Here is a 20,672-nt window from a genome sequence, read left to right as displayed (position 1 = left end):
TTTGTATGAGTATTTATTGTAGTTTTGTATATTTTTATACATCACGAAAACATAAAATTTTTCAAACAGAGAAAACAAGATAGGAGAAATTTCATTATTGTAGAAGAAAACAAGTAGAAGACAAATTTTTATTTGCACATAATTTCTAATAATAAAAGAATAATTTCATTTTATTTGTACTGCTAAACGAGAATTCACTATAAGAAAATTCAGGAAAACTCTGAAGTATATAATGATTAAAAGTTTTAAAAATATAAAATTTGTTTTTCAAAATTTACCTTATTATTTTTGTACAGAATTCTACGATATAATAATTTAATAAAAATTTTCATAGTGTAAAAGATAAATTTTAAAGAATAGAAATAATTTTAATATCAACAGATATTAATATCTTATGAGTCGTATGCACAGTATTAAATTTGCATGTTTGTCGCGAATTTAAATTTTTTTGTAATTTGTGTAACTAATTAATCCTGTATGTACTCAATGCTTTTTCAATAATTATGAAATGAGAGTGTATACAAACCTCATTATAATGCGTCAAGTAAACTTGTTTTAAATAACATTTATTAATGGATACCACTCAACTCTCATATCAAATTAACCGAGACATTGGCCAAGTGACCTGATGACATGATTAAACTGCATTTCTAAATATTGCAGAAACAATTTGTGTTTTAATTCTCATTTATCTGATCACTGATCAATTAAACCAGGCAATTCAATATTATAATTTTTGATAAGCTGAATGGCGTGATTAATTTTATCCAAGTAGAGCTGCCGTGAATACGCAGTTGAAATCAAAAAATGAAGAAAATATGTAAAAAAATATGTAAGAAAAAATGTAAGAAAAAATGTAAGAAAAAATGTAAGAAAATATGATGGCAATATGATTTAAAAAGCGATTATAAAGAGTTTACTTTTATACCCTCAAGGTATCATACCTACATTCCTTGGGAGATCATACCCTTGTATTCAGTTTGTGTGTAGTTTATGTGTTGTTTCTGTCATTTCGTTGTATGTATTTTATTCATGAAAAAATATAAGGACCCTTTTCCTCTCTCTCTTTCTCTCTCTAAAAAAACAATGTATATTATCACAATTCACACAATCTTTAACCACGTTTTTCTGAAAAACGTAAATTTTTGTCATTGCACTCATGATTACTCAAAAATTGTTTGACCAATCATTATGATTTAGTTTCACACTTACTAAACGAATATAGGGCTATATGTTTAGTAAATGTGAAAAATGTGAACAAGAATTTTTGAGATTTATTGAAAAAATTAAAAATTTTAAAAATGTTCAAATCTTGATAAGTGAAAGAATTCAAAATTTGAGCTCATAATTAGAAAAGAAAAAACTTTCCTTCGTAATTTCTTGAAACTGCTAGTGCATTGAAATTTCACATTCGTATCCATGAGAAACAAGCAAAAAACCATAGGTCTGAGTAAGAAATTACTAATATAATCATGAGTGCAAGATCAACACCTACTAGAGAATTGTTTTCTAGTGGGTGTTGGCAAGATACCCATTTTTCTGCAGGGGTACAATTTAATGCATGAGTAGTATGCTCCAAAAGTAGCCAAATATTGCTAAAATCACGGTCAATCACCGATGCGGGAAATGAAGCACTACTGTAAATTACAGTGGATTTAAACGAATTCCGTGAAATAAAATGTTCACCATGACAAATATGTTGTGATTATCATAAGCTAATTTATGAACTGAAAATAATTCCAATCTTTGATTTCAATAAATAATAAAAATTAAGGTTTCGCTTAAAAAAAGGGGAAAAGCGGGACATTTTTTCAAAAAAGTCGGGACGGCCAGAAAAAAAAAACCAGGATACGGGACGTATGGTCATGCAAGTAATAACCGATAACAACATACGGATACGGTTAAGGCTACAAGGTACGGAAACGAAGAAAGGAGGACGCATGCGCGCGCATCCTTAGTGACGTCCCTCATACCAATTTTCACAATAGATGACGCCACTATTCCGACCAATAAAACCGGCCACAACAATCATTTTTCTTTTTTATACAAAAATTGACACGTTTTTAAGACAAATAAAATTTAATTGGTCGAATGGTAGACGCGTGTGAATTTTGACCACGAGTTCCTGATGCCACAGCTCTCCATTGTAGAGCCGAAACGCGTCGACCAATTAAATTTTATGTCTTAAAAACGTGATAATTTTTTTGCATAAATTAAAACCAGACAAAGTTCTAATTTTTGTTGTAATAATTTTTCGCAATTCTAAAACAGAACTGCTTAAAAAAAAAACAGAAAAAGAAAAAATCCTGGGAATTCTTGTGGCTATTGGTAAATGCGTGTGGGGGGGGGGGGGGAGACACAAAATCCCTGATGTCAGTGAAGAAATATGTTTCGAAATGGGGAAAAAATTTCTCCGCCAAAAGAGAAAAATAATTCCGGAAACCTGAAAATAAGGACAAAAGAGCGAATTTTGTTGAAACGTAGGAGGACGCTTGAAATGGCATAAAAAAAGGAGGACGGTTGGTAACGTGAGGGCAAAGAAAGTGATATTTTTGGTGCTGCCATCTATGAGATACTCACATATATATAAACAACGGAGTAATATCCTTCCAGTCGAAAATACGATTACTGTACCCCATTATGTATCTGCACTGCATAATTGACTATATGTACACAGATATCAAAGACAGAGATTAATAAAATTTAACAACAAATTTTATTTTAAATCTGCGCCAGTAATAAATCAGATGTTAAATAAAATAATTTACATCTGCATTCGACATTATTATCAGACGCGAAGACAGGTTAATAATTTTTTTTTTATTCATTTCCCCACATCTCGCAGGAAGACCCCCAAGGATGGGAAATTTCGCGGGACCCTGGCCAAATATATTACGAGCCTTTTACATAGTGAATTCACAGTGTGAAAAATCGAAAAAGAAAAAATCAAGAATCGTCTCATGCTCCGGGCTGGAGTCCGGTCAGCTCGACCCTTGTAGTGGCCATGAATTTGATTACCGTATTTTAACGTGTATGAGTAACTTACCCCGACCCAGTGAATATGATTCGCCATACGGGGCTTCCCCGGAGGGAGCATTTATTTTTCTCAATGAAAAAAAAAACCATACGTCTTACCCCAGAGACCACCATCAACATCTCGCGAGCAGCAATTTGGTACCAACGGGGTTTACAACTTATTTTAATAATTCCTTGTATAGGGAACCCTCCCCCCCCCCACCCCGATTGTTTTGCGCTTAAAATTTTGAAAACGTTTTTTATCAATGATATTTTTCATGTTGAGATATAGGATACATAGATAGAAAGAACCACTCACAACCCCGGACTGATGCAAAGCACCTTACTCCCGTTACCTCAAAAGAGGCAGAGTTGTGTCGGAAAAGTTAGCAAAGATTTATAATGGTGGTTCCCCTTGCTCGCAAGATTCGTCAAGATCACTCGCGTCGTTCTCCCCATGAAGACAGCCATCAACTCGGTGCAACGTACAAGACATTTGACTGAAATGGACAGCTGAACCGAATGACTAGGGAGAAAAATTGCACGTGCACCCAGTGGCACATAAGGGCCGGAGACCGCAGCTTGATATTTCGAAAGAAGTGTAGAAAAGACTTGTGGGGAAGAAAGAAGAAAAAGAAGCTGGCATGTTGAAGTAGGAGAGATTTGAGAATGGTCTAAATACACAATATATACAAAATATATATATACAGCGCCTCCACTGCGACGGGAAACGAAGAAACAAAGCCTCCGTCCACAGTGATGGCAGTTTTGTTTCCCTTTCCTTTTACAGAACATGCAATATACACACACCTGTATACACCACCACTTATACACCTCTTATACACCACCAATATACACAGAGCCTGCACTGCGACGGGAGTACTCAAACAGAGCCTCCGTTGACAGTGCTGGTTTGAATTACAAGCAAACATTATTTACATTACAAAATTTCCCTTTTTTTATACTATTGGGAATGCACATAAACATTACTATGAAGGGGTACAAATATCACCATGAGCTTCTCGCATACAAATATTCAAGGTTACAAAATTACTAGCATATTATAAAAGTGCGGTGGGAACAATCAAATACAGCCCCCGCTTGCAGTGCTGAGTGGTAGCGATCACATTTAAATTACCCACATATATTTACATAATATTTATATAATATACGCTATTTACATAATATATATTTGCCTTTTTTATATAATTGTTGATACACATAAACATTACTATGCACGACACATATATTAAAAACAAATGCCATAATGAATATTTGCTCATACAAATATTCAAGGTTACTAAACCACCATCACACTATGAAATTGTATTTACAAAAACATTCATAAATTATACAGGGTGTATTACTTTGAGATATAGGATATATACATATAATACTTTTTATTCACTTCATAGAAGCCATTACTGCTCATGATTTTCATCTGACAAATCACATGACTACTTCATATCATCATCAGAGTTACTTTCATTTGAATTTGTTAATATCTATAATTCTACATGATAAGCGCCCCCTAATCTTTCGGACCCAGTTTTCGGGAAAGGGAAGGGGGTTCTTTATACGCATGACCTCCACATCCCAGGGAATTTCGCCTGTTGTGGCCTTTTATGAAAAAAAAGATTAAAATTCTCATACGCTTTGAAACACGGCAATTATCATTGTAATGGAAATTCACGTTCAGAGGTTTGCAAATAATTTCACAGCAAAAAAGACTGACACCGAGTAAAAAAAAGTATTTTATGTTGAAATCAGTTAATTTTTATCCATTTGTATATAAGAAATTTCCCCCTCCTCACATAAAAATTGAGAAATTTCATTGCATTTCTCAGAAATTAATCTATATAAATACTATTTCTCTCATGGGCAAGCTTTGCATTCGTCCAGAGCACTGATTCCCAACATGGGCGATGGAATGTTCCAGGGGGGGGGGGGGGCTGGTAGCAGCTACTGACTGGTATAGCATAGGATCCTATGGGTTAGATTTCGTTGGGAGAAAAAATTTCTGAAGGTTGGTAAACTATGGTCTAGAGCATAGTTTTTCAAACTATTTGTTCCTTCGCTCTAAGGAAGCCATATTGCCCACTTTGGACCAGAGCCTCATAAATGTAGAGGAACCAGAATTCACAAATTTTTGTGTATCCAATTATCAATTACAGAATATCATTCTTTTTATTTTTTATACTGCACTTTGGATTTATATCAACAAATTATTAATTTTTTTATAGAATTCCCTAGATGCCGATGAGTGACTTATTACTTAAATACTTTTATGCACTTTTGTTGGATTTCAAAAACCACGATATAGGACACGTATTTCTCGAAGCGATGTGAGTTTGAAGAGATAGATGGCAGCAGCAAGAGCATAATCATGAAATTCAACGCGAAAACTCGATTCTATTTTCAACAGATGGCGACACTACGATTACTAATCATTCACTATTCTTCTATATATATATATATATGTGTATATATATAGTGCTAAGAGATTATTTTTTTATTATACAGGGCGTCCATAATTAAAAACACTATTTTAAAGTATCAGTCAAAAATTGCGAAATCAGTCGTCAGAAAAGTGTGAAATTTTGTTGCCGTTGCTACTTGATGCGAAGTACCGAGCACTAAGCTCTCGTCTTCTGAAATTTTGTGGAGGACTTCACGAAGTGATGGGAATTTGTTTCGGGGGAGAAAAATCCACGTCGTGTCACCACCGGAGAGCGTTTCACTTTGAATACCTGTAGTAAACATGTAAATTTATGTGATGTCACGCAGCAGCTGTTATAAAACCTAGAAACATTCGCGGAGATCTTGTTTCTCAATGTGTTTGCTGCTCACAATGACGATAAGTTTACGAGATCGCGCTTTCGTGGTCTAATTGTTTTACCAAAAATCGCAGTAACTGTTCTATGATGAAAATATCGGACTCGGAAGAGGATTCGAAAATGTCCAATGAATGTTAAAAACCTTTGGAGTACGATGACGAAATTTGAAACCACAGGGTCGTTGGCTGTTCGTCCTGGAAGAGGAAGAAAATTCGTATCTATAGACGCAGTACAGGAGGTTTCGCTTCATGTGGAAGAGGGCAGAGCTTCGAATTCTCGTGGTAGCACTAGTGTCTGGGGTGTAGCACAGGCGTCGGATAGGCAACGTTCAACTATCCATAAGATCATGCGGAATATCCTCTGATATTATTCGTACAAACTTTCACTTGTGCAGCGGTTGCTTCCACAATCATACACAACACTAGATACGCACTCAGACTGTTAGGTACACGCACTTACACTTCCGGCACAACTCACTAGGTAGTAAATTGCCTATGGCAATAGACCTGAGTTGTGCTCGGTTTGAAAAAAAAAAAGGTTGCTTCCACATGATTATGACACTCGACTCCGGTTCTCACTGCAGTTTCTAGCTCCTCGCGTTGAGGTCGATTTAGAATGGCCTTGGAATATCCTCTGGGCAGACGAAGCGCATTTTCACTTGGATGATGCAGTCAATACTTACAACTGCCGAATTTGGGAACCAGAAAATCCGCACGCTATCATAGAGGTTCCGTTGCATTCATCAAAAGTGACGGTATGGGTGTGGATTTACTGCATCATTTATTCTCGGTCCCTAGAAGTAGGGATTGAGAAGTAGGAATCATCCTACTCCATGACCAGGGATATTCGTATGCTTTGCTCTGAACATCCTCACATATCCCTATCATGGGTCAAGGCACATGCACAGAACTGGGAGAAATGACGCAGCGGATCGACTGGCCAAAGTAACGGCAAAGACCAGACCAGACCAGAATTAAACTCTTTAGCCAATTCCTAGCCCATGGGGCCAACTGCCGGCATAAAAACTGGCCAAGAAGGCCTGTGAAGAGGAAAAAGGTGATAGTGTTCGTGAATAGATATATGATGCATGTTTGTGTAGTGCATGTAGAAAGAACTGGTCATAATTGGTTAAAAGTCATGATCTGGCGAAACAGGCAAAAGCCACCCCAACCACAGAAGCAAGCCCCACGGTCTGAAGTCAGCATCATCTGTTCGAAGTGGAATGGGGGAAAAACATCACATGGGGACCGTGACGCGAAAAACACCCAGCAGAAAACATCAAAAATGCATATAGGTAATAAAGTTCTGTTTCAGTGCATCAGAAATTAAAGGGGAATAGTTGGTAAAGTTTATGTCAACATCACAAGTTCAGATCATAAAGGGACTTCACTCTTCCCCCCCCCCCCCAAAAAAAAAAAGAAAAGAAAAAAAGAAAACCATATACATTATATGCAGTTCAATGGACCAGTGTACCAATTGCTAGAGAAGTGCGAGTGAATAAAAAAGTCAAATGATGCAGGTCATGGATACGAATAATGGATAAATGTGAATAATGTCGAATAGGTGTGAATAATGTCAGATAGATAATGTCAGAAACACAAATAGATATGAAAATGTCGAAGCAAATACACTCATGTCCATAAATTAAGAATAACTCAGAATCACTCGGAAATCGAAATCTAAAGTAAAAATTTCACCTGTAGAATTATCACACACATGTGCAAGAATGTTATGCAAATTTCAGGAAGCCACCAGATGATGCCGATAGTACGTCACAATGACGAGAGTGTAAGAGGGGGGTATATAAGGAATGGTGGCAAAGAAGTAAAATTGTTCACAAGAGTTCTGTAAGGCACTCAGTGCCATAAGCGAATAGTTATGACACAGAGGACGCATGTGGATGGATTTTTTACGTGGTAGAATTATCGGCCGCCTGGAATGTGGGCGTACTCAGATGAAAGTTTCCGAGGAACTTGGAATTGCCCAAAGAGTCATCTCTAGGCTTTGGCAACGATTCCAAGATAACGGAAATGCCAGTAGACGTTACAGTACAGGTCGCCCCCAAGTTACAACGCCGAATGAAGACCGGTATTTGGCAGTAACTGCCAAAAAAAAGCAGACGGAGCACAGCATCTGACCTGTCTCGTCAGCTATCTGCAGCCACGGGTACCACAGTTTCAAGGCAAACCGTGTACAGACGTTTGGGAGATATTGGTCTACATGCTCGCAGGCCTGTCAGATGTGTTCCGCTCACGGCAACTCACTGTCGGCAGCGATTAGCCTGGAGTAGAGAACATGCAATGTGGACATCGTCACAGTGGGTTTGTGTGATGTTTTCCGACGAGTCCAGGTTTAGCTTGCAGTCTGATTCGCGTCGAACTTTCATATGGAGAACGCCAGGTACCCGTTACCACCAAGACAACATCATTGAACGACAACGGTTACGGTGGTACAGCAGTGCTCGTTTGGGGTGGAATTATACTGGGTTCCAGAACAGATCTGCATGTTCAAACCGGAACCATGAAAGCCCAAATTTATCGAGACATCATTCTGGAACAACATGTACATTTTTTAGGGGTGCCATGGGCGCAGAATTTGTGTTTATGGATGACAACGCCCGTCCTCACTGAGCAAACATCGTTAACGAATGCCTTGAATCTGAGGATATAACCCGTATGGAATGGGCAGCATTCTCACCTGACTTGAATCCGACGGAGCATGTGTGGGACATGCTTGGCCGATGAGTTGCAGCCCGTCAACCACCTCCTACATGTGTATAGTCCTCCGACCACGAGATGAATTTTCGCTGCGTCACGTCACATCACGTCGGATGATTTTATTCAATTTTTTTTTGGTAAAACGATTGCACATCGAGAAAAGTTCATCAGTGACTGAGCTTTCACGATTGGCATGTCCTTCTAGGATAAAATAGAATCGTTTGACGTGACATAACGTGCCGTAGCCAAATCTCTTCTCGTGGTAGGAGGACTATACCGGAACTTCGGAGAGCATTGCTTGCTGAGTGGAGTGATCTTCCCCAAGATCAGATCGATAATTTGATACTCAGCATGCCTAGGCGTTGTACGGACTGTATTTCATCGCATGGGAGACATACAATGTATTAACCATCATACCAACCATGTAATAGTAAGGTTTTGTGAAGGAGATATTTTTTACAATTGCTCCAGGGAGCAAAAATCGTAGTTTTTATGAATGGTATCATACATACACCATCGTTTTTGTTCTTTATCTTTTGTTTAATAAATGGGCTTTATGAATAAATAACGTTTGTTTAGTTTCTGAACCTTTATTTGCCCGAGCTGGCATTATCCTTAATTTAGGGACATCAGTGTACATACAGAATATGAAAAGGTGTGGATATAGAAAAATGATTTGGGGAAAGTGCATTTCACAAATTATTTACATGAGGGAAGGTATCCTTACAAATTTTCCCATGTAAGGTGCCCAATTTGCTTGGGCCTCCTATATTTTCTCAAGAAGCCATTGTCATAATCAACAATTGCCCTCAGATGTTCGAATTGGGAATTAAACATTCGCTCGAATTGATCATTGTTTAATTTCTTAATGAATGTGAATATGTGAAGTATGTCCAATTCTTGTCTGATGTTTATTCCACGAACAAACCAAGGGGCTCCAACAAATCTTCTGAGTATTTTGTTCTGCATAGTCTGTAGTTTCTGATATTCGTTTTAAGTACAAGCATGCGCCTAAGCTGGCGAAGCATAGAGTAGAGTAGGTCTTATTATGGATTTAAAAAGAATAATTTTGTTCTTTAATGAAAGTTTTGTCTGTGGAAATGTGATACGATTGAGCATTCCCAAAATTCCGTTGGATTTGTTTATTACACATGATCAATGAGTGAAGAGAAAGATAGATTTTTATTGAGAATGCAGCCCAAATATTTTATTTGTCTGACAGGGCTTAATGATTGTGTGCCAAACGGCAAAGAGTGAAGAGATCGGTGTTTCACTGCCTTCCCCAGTTTTGTGGGCCAAAAAACTGTTGAAGGAGGATCTATTCAATAGATGGCAACATTACTGGGACTCCACAGTTCGTTCCGGGATGAAGTTCGCGAAATCCTCCCAGCAGTGGCCTTCCGGCGTCTCGGATGGACTAGGGAAATGATCTACTTCTTCACAGAGCAGGGCCATTTCCCTCGTACCTTCACCGATTTGGTAAGTGTGCCAGAGTACCTGTAAGTGCGGAGGTGAAGGAAATGTGACACATTACGCCATTTGAAGTGCAAATTTACCAAAAACTTTCATTTTGGGAAATTCTCTGAGGCAAACAAAACTCTCTGGAGAAAACATCTTCTTCAGAAGAAGTCCTGCTGTCAGCAAATTGCCAAACTAGTTCGTTTCATTGAAGACAATCATAATTCCATAATTCCCAAATTACATCTGAGGTGTCAACTAACAGATCCGGATGCTGACTCGTCGTCAAATTCTGATGAAGATTTCTTGCTATAAACAGTCGGTACCCACACGGTCACTGACATTCGGCCGATTTCCGTCGCTACACGCTATACTTGCGCGATTCGTCACGAACACTGGCAACTCCCTTGCTGGTCCCATACCCTTTCTTGTTCGAATATGCTATTTCTGAATTGCCAACCGAATCTCATGCACAGAGTTTTTTCGATCTTTCAAACGTTCTGTGAAATGATTCTGTGTGTTCTGAACATCTTTCGATACATTAATTTGCAAACATTCCGTTGTGTCAGTGTTCTGTAGTTGTATCAGGAGTAACCTTTGTCAAAGTTTTATTGGAAAGTGATTTGAATGTGATCATGCAGCAAGAGTAATTTTCAAATTTTAGACCGAATTTTGTATACTGAGTTTTTTGGCGTATATAGATGTTCGGTCAATCCTTCGTTATATTTGTATTTATGTTAGCACAAATCGAATGTTTTTGACTTTTCAGACTTCTTTTTTAAAATTTTTGATTTTGTACGTCGTATTTGTTGTATCTAAAGTATGATCACCATGTATCTATCATTCGCAATTCTTTTGTATCTTTTCATAATTGCATTGTTGTCTATATGCTCATATGTGTATAAATATATAACTTGTATAACTAGTTTTCGTGAGCCCCACTCGTGGCCTGCAGACGATGTGCGTCTCTGCACCTGTCCATGTTCACCCATGTGGAACATGTTTTGTTGCAGTAACAATTGTAAAAGTGATTAACTATTGTTAAAATTGCAAACGTTTGCCTAAATGTGTCATTTCTTAGTAAAACACTCTTTGGTGGCGACACGTGCAACTAGTTCTCTCCCCTCAAACAAATTCTCATCACTTCATGAAGTCCTCCACAAAAGTTCACAATTTCCTGATGACTGGATTCGCCTGTAGACTAATTTAAAAAACGGTCTTTTAATTTTTTTTTTTTTTTTTCAAACCGAGCACAACTCAGGTCTATTGCCATAGGTAATTTACTACCTAGTGAGTTGTGCCGGAAGTGTAAGTGCGTGTACCTAACAGTCTGAGTGCGTATCTAGAGTTGTGTATGATTTTTTAGTGCTGCCATCTATATCTCAGAAGTGAAGTGAGTGATGTGTAGTGACTGAATATTTGTACTGTTTGTAGTACTGCTGCTCTCTGTGGCGAGACTTTTTAACGGGGAGATCGGCTCGCATTTGCGCCTTGAAGTTGGGAACCACAGAAAACCAACTTCAGCCGACCACCACTGTGGTGACGGTGGGGCTCGAACCCGGGTCCCCGCGATGCGAGTCCGTCATTATGATCACTCGACCACCACAGCGGCAGGGTCTTTTAATTATGGATGCCCTGTATGTAGTGCATTCGGGTATTATGAAATAATCGGGTAATATGGAAATACGGGTTTTCTCCGCTTTCGGGTATGGCCGCTAAATAAAAAAGTTTACAAAGGCGTTTATTAATTATTGGAAATGTGCCCATTAATTTGAAACTAAGCACAATGTGCATTATAAGTGTTTTATTTTATTGTGCTGTGCTAATTTTTAGCTTGCGATTCTCTCCGGTAAAATGAAACTTTTTTTTTTACAGATGATGTGTCGGATAATATGGAATACATAAGTATTATCTGAATTGGGTTAGAATATCTCTTAAACATTGAAAGTTTAGTAAGATAAAAGAGAACAGGGGGGTGTCTACTAGTAATGCATGTCCGGTTCTCTGTGGTCCTTCCTTGACGGTTTTAGAGCAGATTAGAGGAATATTGCATTCGTGACTCTTGTAAATAGATTATGACGCCACCACATCATCAACTAAAGAAACATAAGGTAAAAGTATTATTTTTTGTTTAATAGACTCATTAAATTTTGTTTTGATAAAATTCGAATTAGTTTTCTTCATTTTGAATCCCCTTATTTCTTATCACCCGACTATTCTATATCACTCAATACTCAAAGAAAATGATTTTTTTAATGCCTTCTTTCATAGTTATGATATTTATTATCAAATACAATACATTTGTTAATGCAAAGACAATAAACCAAATTTTATACAAATACACGTATCAGGTTTCTTCCATGCTTCAACTTGAAATAATTGAAAAAAATAAAAGTGGTATTCCATATTACCCGAATGTACTCTATATATTAATTTGTTTTTTTGAAAATATGAATAATGTAAATTTTTATTAAAATTTCTCTTAGCTGTTATAAACGATTCAAAATATCTTTTCTCTCTCGGGAAATTAAAATAATTGCACGGGGAAAAGACACATCCTGAAACAGAGAAATTTCTTAAAATGCGAGATGTCTGATATCACAATTTCAAGATATTGACATTTTTCTCAGGTAATATAACTGCTTTTCTTTATCAACAAAAAGCAATAAACCCTCAAACAAGATTCGTTACCTTTGTTTATTTATTTATACAATATTGTTGGCCCTAGGGAATTGACCTTAAGAATTGAAACAGTGTTTTTAGCTCCCCACGCTGTTCATATTAATCCCGCTAATCAACACCAGTGAAAATACTTCTAATAAATAATTTTCATTATTAGTATTCGACCAAAAACACATCGCATAACAATGTATAATAATAATTAATGAAAGTATCAAAGGGAATCGTAACTAATTCAATTAATTAATGTGTATTTTTGATTTTCTCTATGAAAACATATTTTTTCTCCTATTGTTATCAGCGACAAGTCCCAATTACATTGATTGGGAATGAGTCATAATGAAAATTAAGTAAAACATTAAATTGTCAAGCATGTGATTACGTGCGTATCACTTATCGTTCGGCTCGGTGAAAGTAAACGCCACCTAATCCGATTATAAACTGGATCAAAATGAAAGCCACAATCGGTAAAAATAAAAGCTGGAAAAATAAGTAACAGTAAAGCAAGACGCAATTAATTAACAATGATTTTTATCACCTTGAAAATGGGAATTTCTGTGATTTTCTAAAAAAATTCCGAAAATAATTGCTAAAATGATCTCATATGGTGAATTCCGAGAGAACCCTGTGACAAATTTAACAAATATAGAGCTAACGTAACGGCATCGACTTTCGGAATCGGAAAACCTACCGCACTATATTCCGCTACCCTTATAGAAAAGACTTCGCAAACTTCTGATCTGAAGGTCCTGCTTCATTAAAATCTGATTAAAAAAAAAAAAATTTCAAACATTTTATATTCATGAAGTGATTTCATTCTTAAATATTTCAAAATGTAACAACAATATAATTATAGTTTCATTTTGTTCAGGTTTTTTCACCAATCCGTAGCGGCATAAATTTCGGAATAGGGAAAAATGACGCAAAGAATACCATTACTACTACTACTACTTAACCGAAGATGCACCTCGCACACATTCCTCAGCAGAATTGTTAATATATCGGTACGTGGTGGAAAATATTGTGTGAGTGTGTATTTATATTCAATGCCCTAACGTATTAATTTTGTTGTGACGCAATTGATACGTTGCTGAGTGGAGCTTGTTTCGTTTTCTTTCCGGTGCTGCCATCTGTGTTCTATCTTTTGAAGTAAAGATGATAAATGCTTGAATTTTCATATGTTATGTAAGTATCATATTGTAAGTCTGCCTGCGCTCTGCGGAGAGATTTTTCAAATTGGATACCGGTTTTCCTTACTCTAAAAGACTACAGACTGTCCCGAACTGTTTGCACAGCGGACTTCTCTGCCACCGTTGACTTCGGAAACATACTTTCAATTATAAAAAGTTTTCAAATGACTGGCGGTTATTCAAAATGTCTTAAACTTTTTAAGGGGTCGTTTATGTAAAAAAATAGAAAATTTTCTTTTAACTATTTCACGTAGAAGCTTTTGGTAACAAATTTGGATTGCAGTCGACCATCGTCGAACTTAAGTTCGACCAAACTTAATTCGTTCCTGAAGCCCGTTCGTAACCGACATTGCTTATATACGGAAACGATTTTTCACGTACATTTTATGATTGATTGTAAGAATGAATTATATCCAAATGAATTAATCCGTTCCGGGCACCCAGAAGTTTTCTTGTGTGCATTTTTACAGCAGCTCCTGTGGCTAACGTGAAACCGATGAAAATAATTTAATAACTTACCGAAAGATAAACCGCAGTATATAAAAGAGACAAAATGAAAACGACGCTGTAGCGCAATGTCCGATTTCATTAATATCATTTACAATAACCTACCAGTGTCAAAGCCCTCAAAATCTCTGCGTCCCTACGCAATCTAGACACAATATCCTCCAAGCCCAATTCCTAGTTCTGTAAAATATTTGTTGTTACGCTTTGTAGATGGTAGCAAATGTAATACAAAATTCGCAGTATGCAATGTAGAATATTAAAATAATGTTTCGCGAAGTAATTGAGAATATAATGCCAAAAATTATTGTAAAACATTTTTGAAAAAGTTTTCTGTTGTAGAGCTTCTTGAAGCTTGAAATGACTTGCGATCCATGGATTCCAGAGTGCATAATAGGAGTCGTATTTTGGGGCGTGAACACATTACTCAGATGAAATCAAATTCTTAAATATCCTTCTCTTGAGATTCGGTCCTTTTTGTGTGTTCATAAACAAAAACTTATTCGTAAACCAAATCATTTTCCGTTGTTCGCAAATCGAGCCATTCGTAAACCGAGGGTTGATTGTGTCTCTATTCGAAAAATCAGCAATGAATCTCGTCCTAACCTAATCGCACGTTAGAAAAAAGAAGGGGGAAAGGAAAAATATATAAAAAGGAAAAAGTATAAAATAGTGGTAAGAAACATAAGATAATTTTCAGGGTCCTCTTTTCACCCTCACCCCTACGTGTTCTCTTTCGCACTTACATGCATATAATAGAAAGATACATTATATGTGCAGGAGAAAAAACAACAACAGGAGTATAGAAAGAAAAGAGGCAAAGAAAAGCTGAGAGAAATGTTGAGAGAAAGAGAAAGAAACACATCTTTTTAAAATAAAAATCAGTCAAATCACAGAAAATCCATTTTCATCTGTCGTCCGAATAAATGCGAATTTTCAAACAATGCTATTTTTCAATAAAATGTTCTGACTTTTTAAAATAATGCTTATTCATCATTTTTTCACATTTTAACTAATGCTCATTTATTATAATTCTTTACATTTTATGCAATGCTTTCTAATCACGATTTTGACATTTCACCCGATATGCTCAAGTAATAAATTTTAACGAAGACAGGTAAACAATTTCTAAACAATGGTAAATTAAAAACCGTTCAAGAACAAAACTCGAACAACAATGCGTTTTAAATAACAATGATAAGATAAGTGTAACAATTATAAAATGATGGAACTCACAAGGCAATAAATCAACAATCTAAAATTTGAAATTAATCGTTTATAGAATTTTAAAATCAAATCAATAAAAAAATATGCGATATTTTTGAAATTCTCCTAAGCACAAACTGCAATCCTCGTAAGCAATTTAAAAAAAATGAGCTATCTACCTTGTGTATCTGATTTTTCAGGTACCTTTTAAATAAAAGTCAGATCAACGGAAAGTCTATTTTCATTGGTCGTCCGTAAATGCGGATTTTCCACATTTCCTTCCTTTTTATATATTTTATTTACTTATTTGTCTCATGCGAACAGATAGTCGTTATTTAGATTGTTAGGGATTTTTGTTTTGGCTGAAAAAGGGAAAAATGTAGTAAAACAGTAAAAATGCGTATATCGCAACTTCCTTGAGTCGCTCTCACTCGCGTATTCTAAAACGAAAATCGCCAACTTTTTTTCCTCTCTATCCGCTTATGCAATTTAGCGTATTGTAACCGCGGTAATCAACCAGTCCAACAACAAATTTTTTGGTGTCTGTTTTGAAGAATAGATTGTTGGTCAGCAGCCGACTGAGGACGTTACTCGGACCAACACGCGCGTTCTCAATCGTATTTATCATGTGCGTGGTCAATAGTTGATGTCATTGCATCAAAGTTCTTCCAGGTAATGAACTATTATATAGTTATAGTGCCATGAGAATAATATCAAGGATGATCCAGTGAGTTTTAGGTGGAAGGTAAAGAAAAAGACTATGACGCATAAAACCGGTCCAATGAACTCTGAACAAACTAGTAACATCAATAGAACGGGGTAAGTAGATGTTATATTAGTATAAATAACCAATTTTTTTTAAATACATGTATTTCACAAGGCAGAAAAAATTATTTTGAACTTTATTCTGTCCTCCGAAACCTATTATAATAGAATCTGCTTATCCCTATCTATTGTTTACCCCCATAAAAATGTATTAAAGTTTCTTTTAAATGGATGTAAATTGGTGCTGTTAGCATATTGTTAATTAAAATAATACATCAACACAACAATTTAATTAATGAGAGGATTGCATATTAAAATACACAGTGTGGGCACTTAACTCACTGTAGTTCAACTTCAAAATAAACGTATTTAAACTTTTTCTCTCACAAATATGCATGTAAATTAGTGCTGTTAGCCCCTCTCTCATGCTTTAATTTAAAGAATACATGAACAAAGCAATTCACCTAATTCGAGTGGATTTTTTTATTAGTTACAATGGTTAATTAAGGGTAAAATATAAGGGTAAATATAACAAAAGTTTTTTGTATTTTACAGAAAAACTTTTGACTTGATTACCTTATCAAATCTTACCTCGAATTTTATTTTCAATTTTCTCGGTTTGGAGCGATTTTATAAATCCCTGAACACGTAAAATTTAAGCAGCTCTCAAAAATTACACCAACAATGAATCAGCTCTTTGTAGATAAAAAAATAATTTCACTTATGTAGCCGTGTTTTGTACTGAAATGAAACTAATTTATCTTCTAAATGCAATGAAATTTTGAGAATAGAAATCGGTACAATGAGTTTTTCTGACTATATTTGCTATGTTGCCGAGGAAACGTCTTCTTCCACTCAAATATACACTGGACCATTAATGGTTAAAATGTAATTTCAAATTTGATCCCGGAAGAAAAATCTTATAATCTATTTTATCATTAATTTTGTGTTTTTCTCAGATGGTATGTCAGAATTGTTTGATAAAAATAATTAACCTTGATTAAATGGATTTCGATTGAAGAATTTCTGTTATCCATCGCCATTGATGTCTATTATTAATTTTTTTGTGCCTATTGCTTTAAAATTAAAATTTATTTTTGGCATTTTGTGTGTGTGTGCGTTAACCGATTTGAAAAGTTAAAAAACCTATTAATTAAATTTGTTATTATGATTAAAATTATTTATTAAAACTTAATGCACAATTAAAAACTATTTATTAAATTTACTAATTTGGGTGTAGATTTCATTTCAGTTTCAAAGAAAAACTTAAAGTATCATCATCCTATACTTTAAATGAAATTTTCTCAATACATTTTATATGGATACCAAAACATGTATGCAAATATAGATAGAACTATCCTAATGGAAATTGTTTATAAATTATGGTTAAAAGACATAAATATTACGAGATTTTTCTTTTCTAGAAATTCTCACAGATCCCGAAGGATAATGTAAAAAATACTTTTCGTCAAAAATGCATAAAATCTTTAAATACCAGCTTTGCGTAGTTTCGTTTTGAGATTGAGGTCATGCTTTTCTCTGATGTTTAAGTAACAGTTGTTAAGATATGCATTTTTAACAGCACTTATTTATTTATATTTTCTTGAAGATCCTAATTTGGCAAGTACAACATGTCACAACATAAGTAAATTATTTTACATCGTATATTTTTATGAACAGGAAATTACAAACTAGTAATGCTCAGCTTTAATGTTCTAGAGCAGCGTTTCTCAACCTCTCTGAATTAGAAAAATATCTGGAACAATTCGTTCGACGATTTGTGGCCCGTATTGCGGGACATTCCTGTATTTGTTTTTTGTTGTTCTGGCATTTTTTGCTCATTCGTCCCGTTCTTTAAACGATGTTCCTTTGAATTTGTAATATGCATTCATTGAATCATGAATAAACAGCGTTTTCTTAACTCATAAATTACATTATGATAGTTGTAGCTATAAATATAAATGCTCATCTCATATTTGTAAAGTTGAACGTTTTTTTTCCCACTGTTTTAACACAATTACTGATTTTGCTGACCTACAGCAACATGTTTCACGGCAAATGGCGATATATGTACAGTATTTTGCCGTATTTAAGATCCTAGTTCTTTTAATCAATGAAATATGGTTACACCGAATCATTCAGATGATCGATCTTTCGTGAAATGCATTTTCGTTTACTGTGATTTATAGCAGCTCTTTCTTTCTTTACCCTTTAGCGATTTTAGCAGTAATTAGCGTGCATTTCGTAAATTGAATTTTTTGGCTGTAATTATTGATAGCTTGTCCGTATATTTTCTAGATGATGTATGGCGAAGTATGAAGGTATAATATAAATTAACACTGGGTTCAGTTGAATTCAGAGTTGAATTAAATTGTCAAGTCTGCCAACGGTTCTGGAGTACTTATTCATTTTCCACTTTTGTCTGAATAATCTGAAACAAGTAAAATTTTTTTTGATACAGCATGAATGTGCTTATATCATTCGTACTGTTCCCGACTTTTTTTCGAAACGTTTGGTGTGCGAGGAAACTATTTCTGTGGCGAGGAAACGTCTTCTTCCACGCAAATGGGATGAAAGAGTTCGAATTCATAGTACACACCAGGAGAACAAAAGGACGATTTTCTTTTGTTTTCGAACTCGTTAAATCCGTGAATTATATAAGCCCTGTTTTTCCGAACATGACAGACGAAAATCATTGGGACGTGTTTCGTTGTGTTTCCCAGCAAAAAAAAATTGTGACGATGGAAGATGGGAAAAATACCAGGCAGTTGATTCATTAGCATACCAATCTTCAGTTCTACAGGCTCAATGGCACTGAATACTAATGAGTACCATTCAAGCCAGTAGTTCCCCTACCGATGTTATGCGAACCCCTGGAAGTACACGGCGTGTCATTAAGGGATACATGAAAAATAAGCAACAACAGCAGGTCGAGTAAAATAATAATAAAACGAATGTTCCGGCATAGAGTACAGTGTCAAGTGCCCAGACTTAGGACAGCGTCCTACGGTAACTTAGGAGATTTGGAGCTTTTTGTATTAATATGGGGAGGGGGGGGGGTTGGTAGTCCTGACGGTTGTTGCAGATTACGTTTAAAGGTCATACGTTTGATTGTTGTAAGGTATTAACATTTCATGATAGTTTCAATAGTGTAGAACGTGTTTCGCTTGAGAAAAAGTTTTTCATGTGCTTTCCAGGAATTCGGTAAATTTTTTTGATGAACTACTAAGGTTTGCAAGGTTTGCACCATAGTTACGTTTAGACATGAAGGGTTTCATGATCCAGGAAAATGTTAGGTAATGTCCCAATAAAATGCCGGTTCAGTCTTTTCGTTTACCGCCGTTGTTGTTAATTACAGCCCGGATGAGTAGAAAAACTCAAATTTGTCTACACTTGGGACACTGTCCCTCTGTTACGCACATGTGACATGAAATTACAAATTAATTGCATAGGAATGGCCATAGATGCTATTTCAGATGGGCAGCTCTTCACAATCCATTTCTGTAATGAAAATTCACAATCCATTTACACGTAATGAGAACTTGCATGGGTAAAACAGACGTATTATCATTTTCTGATGATTACATTGATGAAGTTTCAATGAATTGTGAAACCTCTTATCGTCGTCTGAGGATTGTTTACACTTTTGTTCTCTAACTTTTCAAACATTTCAAAATATTTTGTTCTTCGTTCGTGTCGGCCAATGTCGCTACACACATTAAAGTTTATTTCAACCACACTTTATAAAATATGAGCTATTCTTAATGACACCTTTACTAGGAATGAGAAAAAAACGAGATTCCCCCCGATTGATTGAGAAGTTCTCAAAAGACCTCCTTCTCCAGTAGACCTCTCAGATCTGAACAGACGCTTCATCTCATGTCCTGTCTCACTTATAAGTGTCCACTCAGTGCGTGGTCACAACATGCGTGGTCCTTGAGTGATTTGCTGGACTCCCGTACATAAGCAGATACATGATCTTCGGGGGGGGGGGTGTTCCGAGAGTGTGCGTGGTGATCGGGAGGGGGGATTGTCTACTTTTACCCTGCTGCCTTACGTATATTCTAGAAGGGCAATCCGAATCATAGGTGGACACAGGATCAAGGCACAAAAGGCTTAGAGGGCGCAATGAATTTCTTAAACAGATATTTTGAGTTCTTTCAAACAGCATAGAAATTAACAGAAATTGATTGTTAACGTATAAGGTATTTTCTTCCGATATTTTAATTTTTTTAAAAAATATTTTTAGCATTAAAAAAAAGCCGCTGCGGTGGTCGAGTGGTCATAGTGACGGACATAGC

At 35.9% G+C, this 20,672-nt stretch overlaps 1 protein-coding gene across 1 annotated transcript in view; it reads left to right on the top strand.

Annotated features, from left to right (window-relative positions):
* Positions 1-16,073: 16,073 nt before the first annotated feature.
* The window catches only part of LOC149078613 (solute carrier family 28 member 3-like), a 50,568-nt gene continuing 45,969 nt past the window's right edge, over positions 16,074-20,672 (top strand). The window contains exon 1 of the mRNA XM_089240743.1: positions 16,074-16,425. Within this exon, the coding sequence (XP_089096869.1) occupies positions 16,367-16,425 (59 nt within the window). The 5' untranslated portion in view covers positions 16,074-16,366. The remainder of the gene's footprint in view (positions 16,426-20,672) is intronic.

This window comes from Pholcus phalangioides, unplaced genomic scaffold (genome assembly GCF_987345545.1).
Source record: "Pholcus phalangioides strain wild (caught in Gottingen) unplaced genomic scaffold, Ppha-v1.0 ptg000013l_1, whole genome shotgun sequence".
NCBI classification, from domain to species: domain Eukaryota; kingdom Metazoa; phylum Arthropoda; class Arachnida; order Araneae; family Pholcidae; genus Pholcus; species Pholcus phalangioides.
The sequence above is the reverse complement of the archived record's forward strand: the minus strand, read 5'-3'. Positions and strand labels throughout refer to the sequence as shown.